Source organism: Bubalus kerabau, chromosome 13 (assembly GCF_029407905.1).
Source record: "Bubalus kerabau isolate K-KA32 ecotype Philippines breed swamp buffalo chromosome 13, PCC_UOA_SB_1v2, whole genome shotgun sequence".
Lineage (NCBI taxonomy): Eukaryota > Metazoa > Chordata > Mammalia > Artiodactyla > Bovidae > Bubalus > Bubalus kerabau.
In genome coordinates this window covers 30,710,323-30,730,337 of record NC_073636.1, presented here as the reverse complement: position 1 = coordinate 30,730,337, position 20,015 = coordinate 30,710,323, and the positions used below count along the sequence as shown (strand labels likewise).

General features: G+C 39.5%; 1 protein-coding gene across 3 annotated transcripts in view; it reads left to right on the top strand.

Moving 5' to 3' along the window:
• Positions 1-20,015, top strand: part of MINDY3 (MINDY lysine 48 deubiquitinase 3) — an 83,713-nt gene that overhangs the window by 36,626 nt on the left and 27,072 nt on the right. For all 3 annotated transcript variants that reach the window (XM_055543894.1, XM_055543892.1, XM_055543893.1), the window contains 2 exons: positions 1,844-1,914; positions 7,005-7,085. In XM_055543894.1, coding sequence (XP_055399869.1) covers positions 1,844-1,914; positions 7,005-7,085 — 152 coding nt within the window. The remainder of the gene's footprint in view (positions 1-1,843; positions 1,915-7,004; positions 7,086-20,015) is intronic.

Sequence of the window (20,015 nt, the reverse complement as noted above, 5' to 3'; positions counted from 1 at the left end):
AGAATTTATTACCATTACAGTTACATTTCTGATATGGAATAGTCTGTCATTTCATTTTCTGTGCTTTTTCTGCTCTTTCTTATCCATTTCCATGATCATGCTGGTGATTCCCTAAAGCTTTGTATCCAGTTCTGACCTGTTTTTCCGTGTTCCTGAACCTTACTTCTAGTAATGTACCCATCTCTCTCTAGAAGTCCTCAAGGTCACTCAGTTCTACTTGTCTAAAACCAAACTCATGTTCTCTCTTCATACCACTTTAGAACCTAATTCTTTATTCTCTCTCTCAGTCAGTCACCATTTATCAGGTTCCCCAGGCTAGAAACCTTTAAGGAAGCTTTGACAAATTTTTCACCCCTTGAATACATTGATTTTTCATACTTCTTTGCCATTTCTTCTCTTTAAATTTTCCTCTTATCCTCTTCTTGGCCTGGAAAATTCCTACATATCCTTCAGGATACAACTCAGATATTAACAATTGCATCCACCTGCATCTGGTCCCATCACTTCATGGGAAATAGATGGGGAAACAGTGTCAGACTTTATTTTTTGAGGCTCCAAAATCACTGCAGATGGTGACTGCAGCCATGAAATTAAAAGATGCTTACTCCTTGGAAGAAAAGTTATGAGCAACCTAGATAGCATATTGAAAAGCAGAGACATTACTTTGCCAACAAAGGTCTGTCTAGTCAAGGCTATGGTTTTTCCAGTGGTCATGTATGGATGTGAGAGTTGGACTGTGAAGAAAGCTGAGTGCCGAGGAATTGATGCATTTGAACTGTGGTGTTGGAGAAGACTCTTGAGAGTCCCTTGGACTGCAAGGAGATCCAACCAGTCCATTCTGAAGGAGATCAGCCCTGGGCTTTCTTTGGAAGGAATGATGCTAAAGCTGAAAGTCCAGTACTTTGGCCACCTCATGCGAAGAGTTGACTCATTGGAAAAGACTCTGATGCTGGGAGGGATTGGGGGCAGGAGGAGAAGGGGACGACAGAGGATGAGATGGCTGGATGGCACCACTGACTCGATGGATGTGAGTTTGAGTGAACTCTGAGAGTTGGTGATGGACAGGGAGGCCTGGCATGCTGCGATTCATAGGGTCGCAAAGAGCCGGACACGACTGAGCGACTGAACTGACTGACTGACCCTAACACAATAAACAGATGCCCTTAACACCACTGTAAGATGTGTGTGTTCATCTAAACAAAAGAGCACAAGTTTTCTCATCTGTCTCCTTTGATAAGCTCTTAGCCTTTGTAAGGGTTTCCCTCGTAGCTCAGTGGGTAAAGAGTCTGCCTGCGATGCAGGAGGCCTGGGTTCGATCCCTGGGTTAGAAGATCCCCTGGAGAAGGGAATGGCTACCCACTCCAGATTCTTGCCTGGAGAATCCCATGGACAGAGGAGCCTAGCGGACTACACTACTATCCCATGGGGTTGCAAAGAGTCAGACACGACTAAGTGACTAACACCAGCCTTTGTAAAGCAGGTACTGTGTTCTGTTCTTCATTATTTCCCCAGTCTTAAGCTGCTGCTTGTGTTTATTTAGAGGAGAAAGGGATGGTATCAAATGTCTATCAAAAGTTAACATTGAATATAAAGTTTTATAAATATTTAATGTACATACAAAGGCTCTATTAGCTAATGTATTGGTATTTTATAATGAATAGGACTATCATGATGACTTGATGTGAACTCTTAACAGTAAATATATGCTAGACTTTTAAAGTACAATTTTGGGTAAAAGTAAAAGTTTTGGTGTAGAACATATATATGTATGTGTACATATGTATTTATATTGAAGTGCTTTTCAGATCTGTATGCTAATGCATTGCTGACTTTTTTGTTGCAGAACTTCTTGGTATACATGAACAAGCTGCTGTAGGATTCTTAACACTCATGGAAGCTCTAAGATACTGTAAGGTAAGTTGATTTTTAAGGTCCTTTGAATGGTTTTTATTCACTTGTCCACTGTTACAGAGAGCATTTTTCTCCTATGACAGCATATTTTAGTTTACTGCTGATAGTGTATACTCTCAATTCCTTTTTCATCACCCTTTCTTTACTGACAGGCTTATCAAGGATGGAGTTAAGCTGGCCGATCATGCTGAGTTTCCTTTTTTTTTAGGCTCATTCCTTTTGAGGGTCAGAGGCAGAACCCACTTTGAAATAATTTATGAAAACAGATATCCGTTGTTGAATATAAATAAAGTTTTTGATAAACTGAGGGGAGAGAATGTCCTATTTGATCTTCCATACTAACAGTATGTTTCACTGAAACAACTGGTAATATTTTGTCAGGCATCGTAAAACAATTTGCTAAATGCCTGAAATTCTAACTTTTGTCTATTTCATCTGAAAAATAATTTCACACTAAAGAAAGACCCAAGCATTTCACAGCATTAAACTCTTAACACATGTGCTAGGATTAGGAGCTGCCATGAAGCTCTCATTTTTTGATACTTATCTCATCACTTTCCTGCATAATCTGAAATTACTATGGATATTCCAAATAGTTTTAAATGGAGTTTAAGTCATTAATGATTTGCATTTAATAAGATGTTCTGATTTTGGAAAAAGAAGTAGATCTATTCTTTTCCGGTTTAGAATGGTGGTTCCATAGCAGTGGTTCTAATGGTGGTGATTATTTTTAGTAACAGTAACAGTCCTTTCCTTCCTGCCTGCCTGCCTTCCTCGTCTTCCTCATCCTCCCTCCCCTCCCCTCCCCTCCCTTCCTCTCCTTCCTCTATTTCCTTTCTTTTTTACTAGACAACATTCGTCTTTCATGACAACACTTGCACAGGGATGATACGGACATGATGATCAAATGATTTCATCCTGCCTTTATTCATTAATAGTAATTGTACTGTCAAACAGTAGTAACTCTTACATTTTTAGTGACTTTAATTACACAAGCGCTATTCTGAGGCAGTCTAGCGACCAGGGAATAAAGCTGTGTCTCCTCCCCAACACACCCACAAACAACCATTCATACTCCAAAAAGTGTGACTGTGTATGCACATAAAAAAATGGTGACCAGATAGAGATAATGGGTGTTAATTAGCTTGATTGTGGTGCTCTTTTTACAGTATATACATGTATCAAAACATCAAGTTGTCCACCTTAAATATGTTTAGTTTTTGTATGTCAAAGATATTTCAGTGAAGCTGTTTTCTAAAAAGTATGCAGTGTGTGTTTTGCAGGAGGATAGAGAGTGAAGGTGATATGTTCTGAAATCTTCACCCTGTGGCCTTAAGGCCCTGATGGTCTGGATTCTCTGTTCTCCAGCCACGCTGTCTCCTGTCAACTCCTCATACGTGCCAAGCCCTTACCTTCCCTGGGTTGGGAAGATCTCCTGGAGAAAGAAATGGCAACCCACTCCAGTTTTCTTGCCGGGAAATCCCATGGACAGAGGGACCTAGGTGGGCTACAGTCCACAGGATCGCAGAGAGTCAGTCATGACTTAGCGACTAAACAACAGACAACAAGCCCTTACCTGATGAATCTTTATACTTCTTTCATTTCTGCCTGGAATACTCCAGCTGAATGGATCACTCCTCTCTCCAAGCCCTAATTCAGATGGTACCTCAAAGGCCTTTTCCTGGACCATTTCCCACTGACTCTTTTTCATGTTATTTTGTAGGAATAATCACTTTGTAATGACCTTTTTTTGTTGGCTTAGTTACCTTTTTTTTTTTTTTTAATATTGAATTTTTCTATTGTCCTTAATGGAATATTAACTCTATGAAAACAGTCACATTGCCTTTCTGGGTACATATTAGATGCTCACCAGAATGGTGAGCTCTTCTAAATATGCGCATTTGCTTTTCTTTAACTGTTAGGTAGAACAGAGGAATATTTGTTTTCTGCCTAAGATCATAGTGGGAAGTCATTAGCTGCTGTATAGTCTCCTGTAACCCCAGTATTACTGCCTTAGTACTACCCTAGTATTACCGGTCTAGTGTTCTAGCAGTAATTGTGGTGTTTTCTAGGGTTTAAAGATATTTCTTATGGTAGGATACAGCACACAGATGCCCAGATAGATAAAGGCAGAACACTTCTGTTACTTACAGCTCTAAACAAGAGAAAGCTCCAAGACAGGGCCAGGGAGAGAAGGAGACCTGTGGACAAGGCACCAGTAGGCTGCAGCCCTGAGGAGCAGCTTCCTTATGGGAACTGGTGTGGAGTTGACTGGGGGGCCGTGCAACCCATGCCTGGCCCTGCTGTGGGCTGGCTGGTTTGAATAGATTCAGTGGGCTCTGGGGCTTGGGAGTCATCCCTTGTTGTCTGGTACCGGGCTCCAGGGCGATTAGGGCCATGCATGGTGGCCTAGAGTGTGGGAGACATATCAGGGAGGTTTGGACTTCATCAGCTGCCTTTTTTAAAGGAAGCTGACCAACCCCTAGTGAGGACCTCGAAACTAAGTGAAGACAAGCATTTAAAAAAGAAGAAAAATAAAACTCTTAACACTGTGGTGCTCATCTGTATATAATTATAGCTGTCCTTCTGAAAATACATATATACTTGGAATTATATACTTTTTATCAAACATTTAGAGAAACAGCAGTAAGGAAATAATTGTGTTGTTAATGGATTTTGTGAGTCTGAACATTTTCCTTTTCTTTGATAGTGTAGCAAATTGCCCTTTAGAGCTAAAATGATCAAGTTCATATTATTTTTATCATATGCATTCATTAAGACAAAGGAAACAGTCTCTCTCATGGGCTCTCTGGCTCTCTTTCTCACTATCTCCAGCTCCTGTGTGCATGTGTCTCTGAGAGTGTACTGAGATGAAAGGTTGACTCTGAGTGCTTTGGGGTATGCATTTAAAAAAAAAAATAGATACAGAACTCCGATGCCGTACAATTCACCATTTTAAAGTATATAATTCAGTGGGGTTTTTTGTGTATTCACAAGCCTCTGCCATCATGACCACTATCTAGTTTCAATATATTTCCTCACTCCAAGAAGATCCTCTACACCCTTTAGCTGTCACTTCTCATTCCTTGCCAGCCCCTGGTGCCTTTTTGTCTCTGAAGCTTTGCCTCTTCTGGATAGTTCGTCTAAATGGAATTGAACAGTATGTGGCCTTTCCCGTCTGGCTTCTTCTTTCACTTAGCATAATGTTTCCATTGTTCATTCCTGTGTATTAGTACTTAATTTCTTTTTTATGACCAAATAATATTCTTTTGTATGATTTACCAATTTATATCAATTTTGTTTTTCTCTTTAGTAGTAGATGGACATTTAGATTGTTTCTGATTTTTGACTCATGAATAATAGTGCTATGAACATAATATATAATTTTAACATAATAATGTATAATACTACTGTGAACATTAGTGTTTTGTGGACATGGTTCTATTTCTCTTGGGTGTGTACCCAGGAATGAAATTACTTGATCACATGGTACCTGCATAATTTTTGGAGGAACTGGCAAACTGTTTTCCAAAGTGGTTGCACTATTTATGGCCTTTCGATTTATTTATTTTTATTATTATAAAACACTGCGTGAGTTCAGCACTCATTTACCCTTTGATCCCACTGTACATAATTTTATCCTCATTTTTTTTTACTTCTACCTTAACTAAACACACACACAGGCCTACGTACACTGCTACATGCCCACTTTTTCTAGAAGAGGAATTAAACGATGTCTAAACTTTGCATCACAAGAGGTAGAATGATGTAATGGAGAGCTGCCACATTATGTGTCAGAAAACATGAGTTTTAATTCTGACTCTCTGCTAGTTAGCTGTTTGAATTCAGACCAGGCCCTGATCCTGTGTATCTTCCGGTTTCCTTATGTAGAATGGACAGACTTGGCCGAAAACCTCTAAAACCCCTCAATTCTGAATCTCTGATAAGCTTTGTCTTCTCCTTTTCCTTTTACTGTTATCTTCTCTGTTGTCCTCAGATCACCCTTCCTCCTCTACTGGTTGTTCATTGCGATTAGCACATCTAGCTCATGTCTCATCACAGGTCAAAAGATAGTTTTACTATCCCACTGCCCTCCTAATGGTCACAATAAATTTCAAAGGTGGTTGAAAGCAGGACACCATGGTGAGGCTTTTGGCTGCTTAGTGATGAATAGTTGACCCTGACTAACCGCTACAAGTAGCCACTTGGGATTTCCCAGCTCCAGTGGGGGTTGGGGGGCGGGTGAGGGTCTGTGTGAGAAAAGAAAACTCAGCAAATGTAATTGGTAAGGTTACTTGTTTTTCAGAGTCCTTGTCCATCTGACAGTGTGAGTGACTGATGTGAACATGGTCAGATTTCACAAGTCAGTTTTTTGCCTGTTGAATTTTAAGCTTGCCTTTTCTCTGTCACACAAAAATGATACCCTTAAATTTTTGGTGCTATTGTTTTTATATGTTAAGTGTGTAACCTTGGAGGCAGGCTATAACTTTTTAATATATTTTAGAGATAATTAATATTGTGTAACTTTGAACTTACTTCCTGCCATAAAGAATCAAGTGAAGGATTCTTTACTATTCCTAGATGGAAGTATGTATTTTGCTTTAGAGAGACTATTATATTGCTCTAAGTTCTTTGAAGACAGGATGTTCTTAAGGCTTTTTCTCTTGTTTATTCATGTAGCTACTCACTTGTTAATTTATGATTATTTTCCTGATAAAGTAATTATCATCAGATTTATAGTTTTAGAGTTTGAAGTACCAAGCTGAAATTCCTAGAAGTGGCCATTTTATCTAAGATTTTCAGTGAAACATGAGAATGTTTCTTAGGGTTACACTAATTTCTTTTTTGCTGTGTTAAATCTGTATTATTATTATTCTAGTGGAAAGATGCAGTATAAGCTTTGCCCTGACAGTTTTTATAACACTCATTTTTACATTTAGCATTTGACCTTTATGGGTAAGGCATTCTGGCACAATCCATTATTCCATTTAAATATGAATTAGGCACTTTAGTGATGCGTCAAGCATTTGTTGGTAAATATTTAACAGGCAATATAAAATTTTCATTTACTTATTTTACTACCTTTGTTCTAGGTTGGCTCTTACTTGAAATCTCCAAAATTCCCTATTTGGATTGTTGGCAGTGAAACTCACCTGACCGTATTTTTTGCCAAGGTATGCTTTGCAGGATCTCTTTGTTGTTGTTTTTAAGTTTGACATCAGGCAAACAGGTAATATTACGTCCATATTTAGTTTGAATCATTATACCGAGTTCAGTGGATTGTTTCAAAATCTAAAAAAGCAATACTAAAGGATCATACTGCTTATACGATTGTCCTGCTCTAGTTTTGGAATCATTTCAGTCAAGTCTGTCATGATTTAGTTATAATTTCTTTATCTTTACCAACTTTACAAGTTTGACTTCTGATTTTTTTCAGAAATCACTGTTATGGTGAAAATAATTGAAATTAAATGTTTTGAGTTACTGTTTTCTAGAGGATAAAAATCTAATTTACGTGATATAAAATAGTTTTAGTTACAACATCTAGGAAAATATTTTGAAATTTATTAATAGTTCAATGATTTAGAAGTCAGTTGCTCTTTTAGGATGGAATATTTCCACAGTTTTAGTATATATAGTATAGCAATATCGAACTAGGTTAAATACATTTGAATGTGTTTAAAATTTTTGCCCCCAGAAAAGTGTTGCTAAATCCAAGGCTTTATAATCTTTCTCTTCCCACAATTGACTGGTTTAGAGCTTTGAATTCAGAAGCCTTTGTTAGCATCCCAGCCTTGGCACTTCTAACATGGCTCAGCCTCTTCGCCCATGTCTTTAAAATAGGGTTTAGTAATAGGATCTTGTTCTTAGGATTGTTGTCAGGCTTAAATATAAAACATTTAGCAGAACCTAGTACATGTTAAATGCCCAGTAAATCTTAGCTGTCATCATCATCATCATCATCGCCTTTTTCATTATTCTGGTATGCCTGCGTAGACGTGCTAGATGTTGGCCTAAAGGGAGAAAATAAATAATTCTATTTCTGATGTTTCTTAATCCTGTTGCACTTTGCTGATTACTCAGCATGCTCTTTCAGCTTATGCTTGTTAGTGTTCTTTATTTGTGTCTGTTGTAAGAAGTATGAATTACATACATTGTACTAAAGACTAAACTGACAGTGCTAGGTTTAGTGGCTCTATTTCATTATTTATTACTGTATTTACTTTTATTGTGCTGGCGGACATCCAGCAAGTGGGTTTAGTGGCAGATACAGGCTTAACCTTTCCTTACAGGGAAAGCTATAAATACAATTGAAAAGTACAGACCTTACTGATTTGTTGTATTTCATCTGACAGCTTTTGCTGTTCATTTCCCTCCTGAAGTAGAGAGGAAGAAGTTAAAAGCAAATGTAACCTACAGAAACTAAACACCTAATTCCCTGACTGAAGATTTCATCATTTGACTAATTTTAGTGTCAAGTGTTATAAATTTCCAGAAAAGGAAATCAGTTCCAGTTCATATACAGAAATGTGTTTTCAAGCCAATTATTAATTATTTTTATCACAGCCCTATTCTTTAGCGTTAGGAAAACTATTAAATTCTATGAAATATAAAAGACAGATAAAATGTTTTTTTAATTTTAACTTTTTATTTTGTATTGGAGTATATAGCTGATTAACAATGTTGTGATAGTTTCAGGGGCACAGCAAAGGGACTCAGCTTTACATATACATGTATCCATTCTCCCCCAAACTCCCCTCCCATCCAGGCTGCCGCATAGCATTGAGCAGAGTTTCCTATGGACCTTCAGAGTTTCCTGTAGGACCAAGGTCCTACAGTAGAACCTTGAAGATAAAACTATTTTAAATCTTAAATTTTATGAGTGATATTTAAGAAATGATTTTGTTGTCAAAACAGCAGAAAAGATTTCATGGGAGATTAATACAAGCAACAGTGTCGGTTGAGCTATGTATGTAACAGTGCAGACATTCTGTTTTCAAGCATTGATATCAGGTATGTCGAGAGTGTCGTGGGAGTACGCGCCTTTCTGTGAAATACACACTACCCCCTACCTGTCCTGGTTTGCTTCATTGTTGCCAATGAAGTTCCCTTCGTTGTTCCCAAGATGCACAGTTGTTCCCCTCACGCCTTTTGTCACATGGCTCCTGGTCAGTAGTGAGCTTTGTGTGGGGCAGGGACTCTTCATTGATTTTCTTATCCACAGACCTCAGCCACATGCAGTGAAAAGTTGAATTGGACCCATGAGGTACATATATAGAGAAAAAGCAAAGACCCCTACAACACCAGTTGTATGTAGGCCTCAAAACACACTCAGTGTACACTGGAAATCAGTCAAGATTTTTAAATGTTTGTTTTTGGCTGCGTTGGGTCTTCGTTTCTGCATGTTGGCTTTTTCTAGTTGGGATGAGTTGGGGTCACCCTTCATTGGGGTATGCCAGCTTTTGATTGCAGTGGCTTCTCTTGTTGTGGAGCCCGGGCTCTAGAGCACAGGCTTAGTTGCCCCACAGCATGTGGGATCTTCCTGGATCAGGGATTCAACCCATGTCCCCTGCATTGGCAGGTGGATTCTTAACCACTGCACCACCAGTGAAGTCCAATCAAGGTTTTTAAATCTGTCTTCATTTATATACATCCTCAAAGCTACTAATAATCCTAATAGGAAAGTGCACGTAAATTTAAAGTGATTATAGAAGTTTATGTTAAGATTTTAGGTTCTTCTACTGTTATAAATTATAAAATTTGTATATTTCTAATACCTTATCTCTCTTTTAGAACTCTTAATTAAATTTTGTGCTAATTGTTTTGACACTTACCTTTGTGTAGTTTAGTCTCTCAGTCGTGTCCGACTCTCTGCGACCTCATGGACTGCAGCACTCCAGGCTTCCCTGTCCATCAAAGTATAGGGAATTCATTAGTTTCATGAAAAAAGCCTTTGCACAAATTTTCCACATTTAGGTTCCAGTGACATTTATATCTTCTAAAAATGTTTTTTCATGACTGACTCTGAAGCCTCTTAAAAGCATGGGTACTTCTTTTTCAGTGAATTTTAGAGCAATTGAATTTGGATTGCTTGCACATGGTATCTTTAAAAAGTTATATGTAAAGAATTTTTCCCTTTGAAATAAACTGTTACAAAGCTGGAAGAACATGTAAATGGTAAATGATATTCATAATGTGTTCAGTCTCTGTCGTGTCCGACTCCTTGCAACCCCATGGACTGCAGCCCGCCAGCTCCTCTGTCCATGGGGATTCTCCAGGCAAGAATACTGGAGTGGGTTACCATGCCCTCTTCCAGGGGATCTTCCCAACCCAGGGATGGAACGAACCTAAGTCTCCTGTATTATAGGTAGATTCTTTACCATCTGAGCCACCAGGGAAGCCCAGTATTAATAATACTTGATAATATTTACTGGGTCCAAATTTAAATTTTTCAAAATTTTATTCATGTAGTGTTTGCCATTTAGATAATATTGTAAACTGTTGGTTTTTACATTACAATAAGATCTGTTATCCGGTCATACTTTCTTGGTTATTTATATATCTGAGTAAGTGATTTTGGCAGTGAATTTATTTTTGTTATTGTTTTTGATGTGTTTTTGGTAGGTTTACTCACTCGTATGTTCCTGACCTGAAATAACACAATTTCCCCTCTGTCTCCCTCCCCCAAAACTTAAAGAGAATATTGATACCTTTTTCTACAAAACTCGTGTGTTGGTCAGGAAAAGTATTTTGTGAACGCTGACTTCTTTGTACTGATTATGATGAAATATTATTTAAAAAGCATGTTTTAAGGTCATGATTTTAAAGGCAGTCTGTAATTTGGCATTGTGTTGGATTGGCCAGAAAGTTTGTTAGGCTTTTCCATAAGCTGTTACAGGAAACCCAAATGAATTTTTTGGCCAACCCAATAAAATGCTTTTGAAAAGCAATAGACTTTCTCATGTGACTTCTACACTGGAAGTGATTATAGTTGCAGTTCTCTTCATTTATGTATGTACCCATTTCTTACATATTTACAGGGTTTAGTTACTACGTGCCTGGCATTATGCCAGGTGCTGTGAATACAGTGGTGAGGAAAAAGCAGATTGGGCGCCTGTTATGGATGTGTGCATTCTCATGCAGGAGGCATTAATCAAAGAGTCACACTTAAAAAATTAAAGCTGTGATGGGTGCTGACAAAGCACAGGTCTCTAAAGGTGGATTAGAGGAAGATTAGGGATGTCTCCTTGAGGAATTGATGTTGAAAATGAGCCCTGAGGCGTCAGTAAAATTAAGCTACAGGGAGAGGGAAAAAAAGCAGTTCCCACAAGGAAAATAGTTGGAGCAAGCAAATCACTGCAGAAGAAAGGACTGTGGTGCGAACAGCTGAAAGAGAAGGGGAGCCCTGAGACTTGGAGGTCGGGGCAGGAGGAAGCTGCAAAGGTAGACAACCTGTGCACTCTCTTCTAAGAGTAAGGGCAGCCACTAGAGTTTAAAAATTGGTGTTGGGAGTAGTTTGAGGGAGAGATAGGAAGGGAACAGGACTAAAAGTACATTTTGAAAAAAATCACTCTGGCTAACTGTAGAAAGCAGACATTGAAGGGTATCCTAGGGATTAGATAAACAAGACTCCTGTAGTCTTCCTGGTGAGCAAAGGGTAGTTTGATCCAAGGTAACAACGGTAGACATGGATAGAAGTACAGCTGACCTTTGAACAACATGGATTTGAACTGATTTTACATAGATTTTCTTTCATTGGTAAATACTACACAATTTCTGGTTGGGTGGATCTCCAGTTGGTTGAATCTGTGGATACAGAACCACAGATACGGAGGAACTGTGAATACACAGGGCCAATTTTAAGTTTCCTGTGAGTTTTTGACTGTGCTGAGGGTCTGTGTCCCCAACCCCTGCACTGTTCAAGGATCAACTGTATGTAAATTTGAGAGATTTATTTCTGAGTTGACAGAACTTGGTGATAGATTGAGATAGGTGAGGAGTGAGAAGTCTAATGAGATGTGTGTTTTTAATAGACCGTAGACCCTCAGAAAACGCCACAGCTTTGCGCTTGTCAAATGCCAGCTACTCATGGTTAAGGCCATTTATTTTTCTTTGGCTACATTGACAAGGTCAAGATATTGCAGTGAAACGGCCCAGCCAAAATAACCCCACAGTGAGGTTTACAAGGCCTGCCCACACAGACAGTGCTCTTTAGTCTCTCACATATTAAAAGACCACCAAGGATCATGAGACATTTGAGAAATGTTAATGTGAAAAACAGAAATCAGAACAAATAGGGAAAAGGAGCTCAAAAGATTAGAGACAGTGTAGGACAATGAAGGCATCAAAAGAAAATTGCAAAAAACCAAGAACCATAAGAGAATTTATGATGAACTCCATAAAACTATGGAAGCCGTGAGGAAAGGACATTTGAAGGACAGAAGAGAAACCGAAAACTTTCTGAAAGAACTGAAAGACAGATTGGAGAATGCTCTGCCCTAGGTCGTGGCAGTAGCTTCCTAACTGACGAGCATGCAGTTGCCCTTCATGGAGCTTAATAGCTTCTCAATTCAGCAATAGAATGAGCCCGTTAAATGGAGTAACTTCATGTCATTGGCTCCCTTTTCACTAAGAGTAAAAGCCAGTGTCCTTAGAGTGACCCCCTCGGCCCTCCCTTGGCTCATCAAACTCCCCATTGCCCTATAAGCGTGTTTCTTGCTCCTCTCCCCTCCTGTCTTGCTTGGCCACAGTGGCTTTTCCTGTACCTCCAACGGGAAGCAAGCGCTCCACCCCTGCTCTTGCCTTTAGGATCTTGGAGTGGACGTCTGTATCAAGGATTCCTCCCTACCTTCATGTCGTGCATGGCAGTCCGAGCGCAGGTTGGAAAAGAATCTCCAGACATGGAGCATTTCAGAAGGGAGTGACTTTATTATTAAGAACAAAGAGCTGAGATAATGAGGGCACTGTGAGCACAGCGGGCTGACCACCTGGCAGACCAGGGAGAGCTGACTTAGAACTGTGGGCCTGTCAAGAGAGAGCCGACCCCTTTCGTGGGTTAGTAGTCAGTTTCTGTAGCCTCAAGACAAAATTCTTGCTGAAAGGGTGTCATTAGGTGATTGGTTAGGGTGCTATAGGGTGAGTACTTGAGTGGGCATTTTTACCAGGGAACTGGCTGGTAAGGCTGCGAGGACTCATGGCAATGGTTGCTATGGGGCTCAGTCAGTTCTGGGAGATGACCTTGGTGGGGGACTCTATGGCCTTAGTACAAGGCCTCACACCTGTGACCTTGGTATGTAACTCTATACTTCAGATCAGGATTCAAGTGTCCGTTTCTTAGTGAGGCCTTCCCTGGGACCCTTTATAAAAATCTCAGTCCTCCTCCCTTTTCATTAACAGTCTCTCTCCCACTTATTTTCAAAATAGATATTTTTTAATTGAGGTAAAATTCATGTAACAAAATTAACCATATTTGGCACATTTCACAATATTGTGTAGCCATCACCTGTATCTAGTACTAAAACATATTCATCACCCTGAGGTAAAACCCCAGATCTATTTAGCAGTTACTCCCTATTCTTCCTGCCTGGAATCCTGGCAACCACCAGTTTGCTTTCGGTCTCGATGAATTTCCCTGTACTGGATATTTCATATAAATGAATCATACAGCATATCTCCTTTTGTGTCTTAAGGCTTATCCTTATTTTGGCCTGTCTCAGCGCTTCAGCCCCTCTTCTGAAAGAATGATCCTCCACTGTGTGCATGTCACACAGTGTGTCCACTCGTCAGTGGATGTGTGGTTTGTTTCTGCCTGGGGTTACGGTGAATAGTACTGTAGTGAACATTGCTACACAAGGACCTGTTTGAGTCCCTGTTCTCAATTCTTTTGGGAATTTGGTTTCAATCTAGAACTGGAATTGCTGGGTTATATGGCAGTTTTATGTTTTAATTTTTGGGGAAATGCCAAGCTGCTTCCCAGCAGCTATACCATTTTACATTCCTACCAGCAGTAAACAAGGGTTCCCAGTTCTCCACATCTTTGCCAACACTTGTTCAGTTCAGTTCAGTCGCTAGTCGTGTCCGACTCTTTGCGACCCCATCAATCGCAGCACGCCAGGCGTCCCTGTCCATCACCAACTCCTGGAGTTCACCCAGACTCAAGTCAATCGAGTCAGTGATGCCATCCAGCCATCTCATCCTCTGTCGTCCTCTTCTCCTCCAGCCCCCAATCCCTCCCAGCATCAGAGTCTTTTCCAATGAGTCAACTCTTCACATGAGGTGGCCAAAGTACTGGAGTTTCAGCTTTAGCATCATTCCTTCCAAAGAAAGCCCAGGGCTGATCTCCTTCAGAATGGACTGGTTGGATCTCCTTGCAGTCCAAGGGACTCTCAAGAGTCTTCTCCAACACCACACTTTAAAAGCATCAATTCTTCGGCGCTCAGCCTTCTTCACAGTCCAACTCATACATCCATACATGACCACAGGAAAAACCATAGCCTTGACTAGACGGACCTTTGTTGGCAAAGTAATGTTTCTGCTTTTGAATATGCTATCTAGGTTGGTCATAAGTTTCCTTCCAAGGAGTAAGCGTCTTTTAATTTCATGGCTGCAGTCACCATCTGCAGTATTTTGGAGCCCCCCAAAATAAAGTCTGACACTGTTTCCACTGTTTCCCCATCTATTTCCCATGAAGTGATGGGACCGGATGCCATGATCTTCGTTTTCTCAGTGTTGAGCCTTAAGCCAACTTTTTCACTCCCCTCTTTCACTTTCATCAAGAGGCTTTTGAGTTCCTCTTCACTTTCTGCCATAAGGGTGGTGTCATCTGCATATCTGAGGTTATTGATATTTCTCCAGGCAATCTTGATTCCAGCTTGTGCTTCTTCCAGCCCAGCATTTCTCAAGATGTACTCTGCATATAAGTTAAATATGCAGGGTGACAATATACAGCCTTGACGTACTCCTTTTCCTATTTGGAACCAGTCTGTTGTTCCATGTCCAGTTCTAACTGTTGCTTCCTGACCTTCATACAAATTTCTCAAGAGGCAGATCAGGTAGTCTGGTATTCCCATCTCTTTCAGAATTTTCCACAGTTTATTGTGATCTACACAGTCAAAGACTTTGGCATAGTCAGTAAAGCAGAAATAGATGTTTTTCTGGAACTCTCTTGCTTTTTCCATGATCCAGCGGATGTTGGCAATTTGATCTCTGGTTCCTCTGCCTTTTCTAAAACCAGCTTGAACATCAGAAAGTTCACGGTTCACATATTGCTGAAGCCTGGCTTGGAGCCAACACTTGTTACTGTCCCATTATTAGTATTGCCATCCTAGTGGGCGTTAAGTGGTTGTTGGGGCTTGATTTACATTTTCCTAATGACTGATGATGTTGATCATCTTTTTATGTGCTCTTTGTCCATTTGTATATCTTCTTTGAGGAACTGTCTGTTCATGTCCCTTGCCTGATTTTGAATTGGGCTGTTTGTCTTTTTATTGAACTGCAAGATTTTTAATATATTCTGGTCACTAGGCACATAACATATATTTTACTTACTTGTTTTAGGTATTATCTCACTAGTAACCTCAATAATGGCAGAATTTGTGTCCACTTTGTCTCTTCCTGTTTCTAGCACCTAAAACAGTGCTCTATAGATTTTTGCTAAACAGATGAAGAAATAAATTAGCAGAATACACTGAAGATTTATTTCACATTGTGAAGTAACCATGTTGATACTTGATAAAGGGGAAAAATGGAGCTGCATATGCTAAGTTGTCTTTTATCATAAGAATTCAATAGATCCCTAAGCTTGAAATCAAGAAATAACTGCTAATGCTTGCAGTATCCTATATGGAGACAAAAATAGAAGAACTTACTTTTTTCTTTGGCCTGATCAACTTAAATACACACACATACATACACAGATTCTTTCTCCAGATGAGTGAATAAAAAAACTTCTTTGAGTATTCATAAATAATCATTTAAAAATCTGTCTTCATGGTTTGAGGATGGATGAGAAAATTGTTTCTATTCAGTGAAATAATTTCTTTTTCTTTTTGAGATGAACAGTATATTTTTAGGACTCACATCCAAACATTACTAGTGGAAAAACCATAGCCTTGACTAGACAGACCTTTGTTGGCAAAGTAATGTCTCTGCTTTTTAATATGCTGTCTAGGTTGGTCATAACTTTCCTTCCAAGGAGTAAGCGTCTTTTAATTTCATGGCTGCAATCACCATCTGCAGTGATTTTGGAGCCCCCCAAAATAAAGTCAACCACTGTTTCCTCATCTATTTGCCATGAAGTGATGGGACGAGATGCCATGATTTTAGTTTTCTGAATGTCGAGCTTTAAGCCAACTTTTTCACTCTCCTCTTTCACTTTCATCAAGAGGCTTTTTAGTTCTTCTTTGCTTTCTGCCATAAGGGTGGTATCATCTGCATATCTGAGGTTATTGATATTTCTCCCGGCAGTCTTGATTCCAGCTTGTGTTCATCCAGTCCAGTGTTTCTCATGATGTACTCTGCATATAAGTTAAATAAGCAGGGTGACAATATACAGCCTTGACGAACTCCTTTTCCTATTTGGAACCAGTCTGTTGTTCCATGTCCAGTTCTAACTGTTGCTTCCTGACCTGCATACAGGTTTCTCAAGAGGCAGTTCAGGTGGTCTGGTATTCCCATCTCCTTCAGAATTTTCCACAGTTTATTGTGATCCACACAGTCAAAGGCTTTGGCATAGTCAATACAGCAGAAATAGATGTTTTTCTGGAACTTTCTTGCTTTTTCTTCTCTTTAATTATCAGTTTTCCCTTTGGCTCATTAACTTCCTTTTTTACATTTGGTGGTCTCAGATTAAAATTATTTGGCTCACTTGCATATTTTCTTCTTGAATTGGAACTAATTATGGAGCTAATTTTCAATGTGGATTCAAGATGATGCTCTAAATTTGACAGTATGATACTTTAATAGTATTAGAATTATATCTATAAAAGGATAGACAAATAAATTTAGTGGTTTTGTTTTCATTGTGCATTTAAATCTCTGGGATGGAAGCTGCTGATTGAACATAAAAATAGTTGGAACCTACCTGTGACATCTAGCTTCATCTTCAGAAGATCAGTGACTAATTTCCTTGATAATCCATTTCCAACTTTCTTTTGAAGCCAGGAAGATGAGTTTTACGTTCCATTTTGCTCTCTTTTATGGTTATAAAAGGACTCCTTGTATACTGTGTAGAGTGTTGCCTTTGACCTTTCCTATGGTAAAACAGGTTTCCTTTTAGATAAGTACACATGAAAACACATCTCTGTTTAAATGCAAAGTATATGGAGAAACTGAATTTAATGCAAAAGAGAAACAAAACATTGAATTGTTCCTGCATGAGCTGACTCTTCTTACAGAGGTATCTGTTACTGGGAATCAAGATAGAATTCTTTATACAGAGCATGCTCTTTTTGTGTTCTTACTCTTTGGTGTAACATTAACAGGACTACTGCAATTACATGTTAGAACTTTTTTTAGGGCATTCAAAAGTTGAACCATTCTACTTTATCATGAATATATTCCTCTACGTGTATTAACACAGTTTTAAGGAAAAGAAGTAAAATGATGCTTTATAGATTTTATCATAAAGAAAATTAACTTCTATGTATCTTTCATTACTGATAAAAGTCTTGGGACTTGGAATATAATTAGATTCACAGTTGGGCATTTTGTAATACGGTTTTCCTATGTATTAATACAGTTTAGTCATTCCATCCATTTATCCTAAGTAAATTTTAGAGTTTTGTGCATTTGTTTAAATTTCATGCTTTATTTGCCTCAGAAAGGAAAATGGATTTAAGAGCTAAAATATTACTGTTTGTAGTTTAAATCTAATTGTCATATTTTTGTATTATTTTTTATGAATTTTTTTCTAGTAATTGTCTCAGTCATGTCCGTGATATCATGCAGTTTACTGAAACTAGTAAACTCTTTCCATTGGAATTTGTGTCTTGTAGCTTTTTGTTACATTAGAACCCAGATCATGTCCATACAAGATACGGTATTGCTGATATATGCTTACAGGCATTCTGTTATGAGTAAAGTCTATGAGTTTTTGTTTAGAATCAGCATTGATAAGTCCATACCTCTACCTGTCCGTCTAGAATTGATGAAAATAATTGTGGCAAATAGAGTGGGTTGCAGAAAAGGCCTTATAGCATATATTTAATGTATGATGAAAGTGAAATTGAAGGTGGCTCAGTCATGTCGCCTCTTTGCGACCCCAGGAAACTATATGGTCAGCATCTTGTGTGCACTCCTCATTCAGGCCTCGGTGCAACCCTGTGAAATAAGTACTGGTTTCATCTACATTTTAGAGTCTGGGACCAGTGAGAAATAACACCTCCTGGCTAAAGCCTGAATTCTGTTCACTGAGCTTTTAAATACTTCTGTCCCTTAGGAAAACAAATTACGATACTAGGGTGAACTAGAGACTGAAAGAGGGGAGAGGTGTGTGCAGAGGAGATGGCATTGGAATTAAAGGACGTAATGGTAATGGCAACCCACTCCAGTGTTCTTGCCTGGAGAATCCCAGGGACGGGGAGCCTGCTGGGCTGTCGTCTCTGGGGTTGCACAGAGTTGGACACGACTGAAGCAACTTAGCAGCAGCAATGTATATTAGACTGAGACGAAATGAGCAATGCACTCTAGGCTTGGGAAAAGAGGAAGCAGAAAGAGATGTGGGATGTGAAGCTCTGTGCTGTGTTTGGAGACTAATAGTTGGATGGCTGAACTATATTCATTGTGCTAAGAGATAAGATGGAAGCAAAAATTGGGATTAGATACAGCACCAGCTGGTATAATCATTTCTCCTCTGACATCTCACTATACTATGCTTATCTTGATAAGCTATACATGCTTATCTTGATATGAAAGGCTAACCATGCCTGTTCATGGAAGTGGAACACCCTTCTTAAGAACTTTCTCTCTGAAGCTGTGATGAAACTTATAGAGTATTAGAAGTTGAGTACTCTCAGTATTTTTCACAGTTAAACCTTGTTTAAAATAGTAAAAAGGGAAGGAGGCTGTGGGAGGATCTAGAGTCAGGGATGTCCCTTACTTTGCATTTACACTAATCCAGGACTACAAAGTTTAAATGACCAGTGTAGTGTTGTGTGGACTATAGTGTCAGTCATCTTTCTAGGCTTCTGTTTTCACAGGAAACATAGGAAGTGTATATATGTGTATGGAGATTCCTTCTGTGCAGCCTATGTGGTTAAAATTCACGTCCATGGGTAGCACGGAGGAATAGAAGAGGAAGAAGCAGGTCAAGGATGAACAGGACGAGCAGATATTATACGTGTGACATAAACTAAAACCTCAGCCAGAATGTTAGGGTTTAATTCCTTTTGCCAGCTTCCTGAAGTCACAGCCAATCCTAAAGTTTGAACAGTTCACACAGCAGTATTCAAGACGGGTGGGGTGGGGCAGTGAGAACAGTCACCCCAGGCCAGAGCAGGCATTTGGCCACTGAAATCGTCTAGAACTGCCTGCATATGACGAGGATAAAGAGGAATTTGACCAAGTCCGTTTTTTTTATGTCTAAACTCTGCGGCCAGTGTCCCTCTTTTTGCTGTGCTGAGGCACACACTAACCTTCTCCCGGACACGCCCCGAAGCCTCTCTCAATTTGCAGGGTGGCCACGCGTGTCCCACGGGTGCCTGCCTCCCGTGGCGAGGACGTCGCGGTTCTCCTGGCACGGCCACAGGTGGCCCTCACAGCTTCTCCCAGGAGCTGGCAGGATGTCACTTCTGCTTCTGTTTCTTTGGCCAACAATGGCACCTAACCAAACCGTGATGTCAGTGGGGCTCAGGAGTAGACCCCTGCCACAGAGAGGTACTACAGAGCCCATGCCGACAAGCAGTGATTATACTCACAGGGAAGTGCAAGGAATTGACATCAACTGTACTGTCTACCACCCTGGGCTACTGTGGGGCCAGGTAATGTCACAGAGTTTCAGTTTGTTTAAAGGATATAAAGAGTCTTAGCCTAGAAATGAGGAATTTTTGACCATCAGATTGATTTTTGTTATAATATGAACATCTACCATTTAAAAAAAAGCCAGA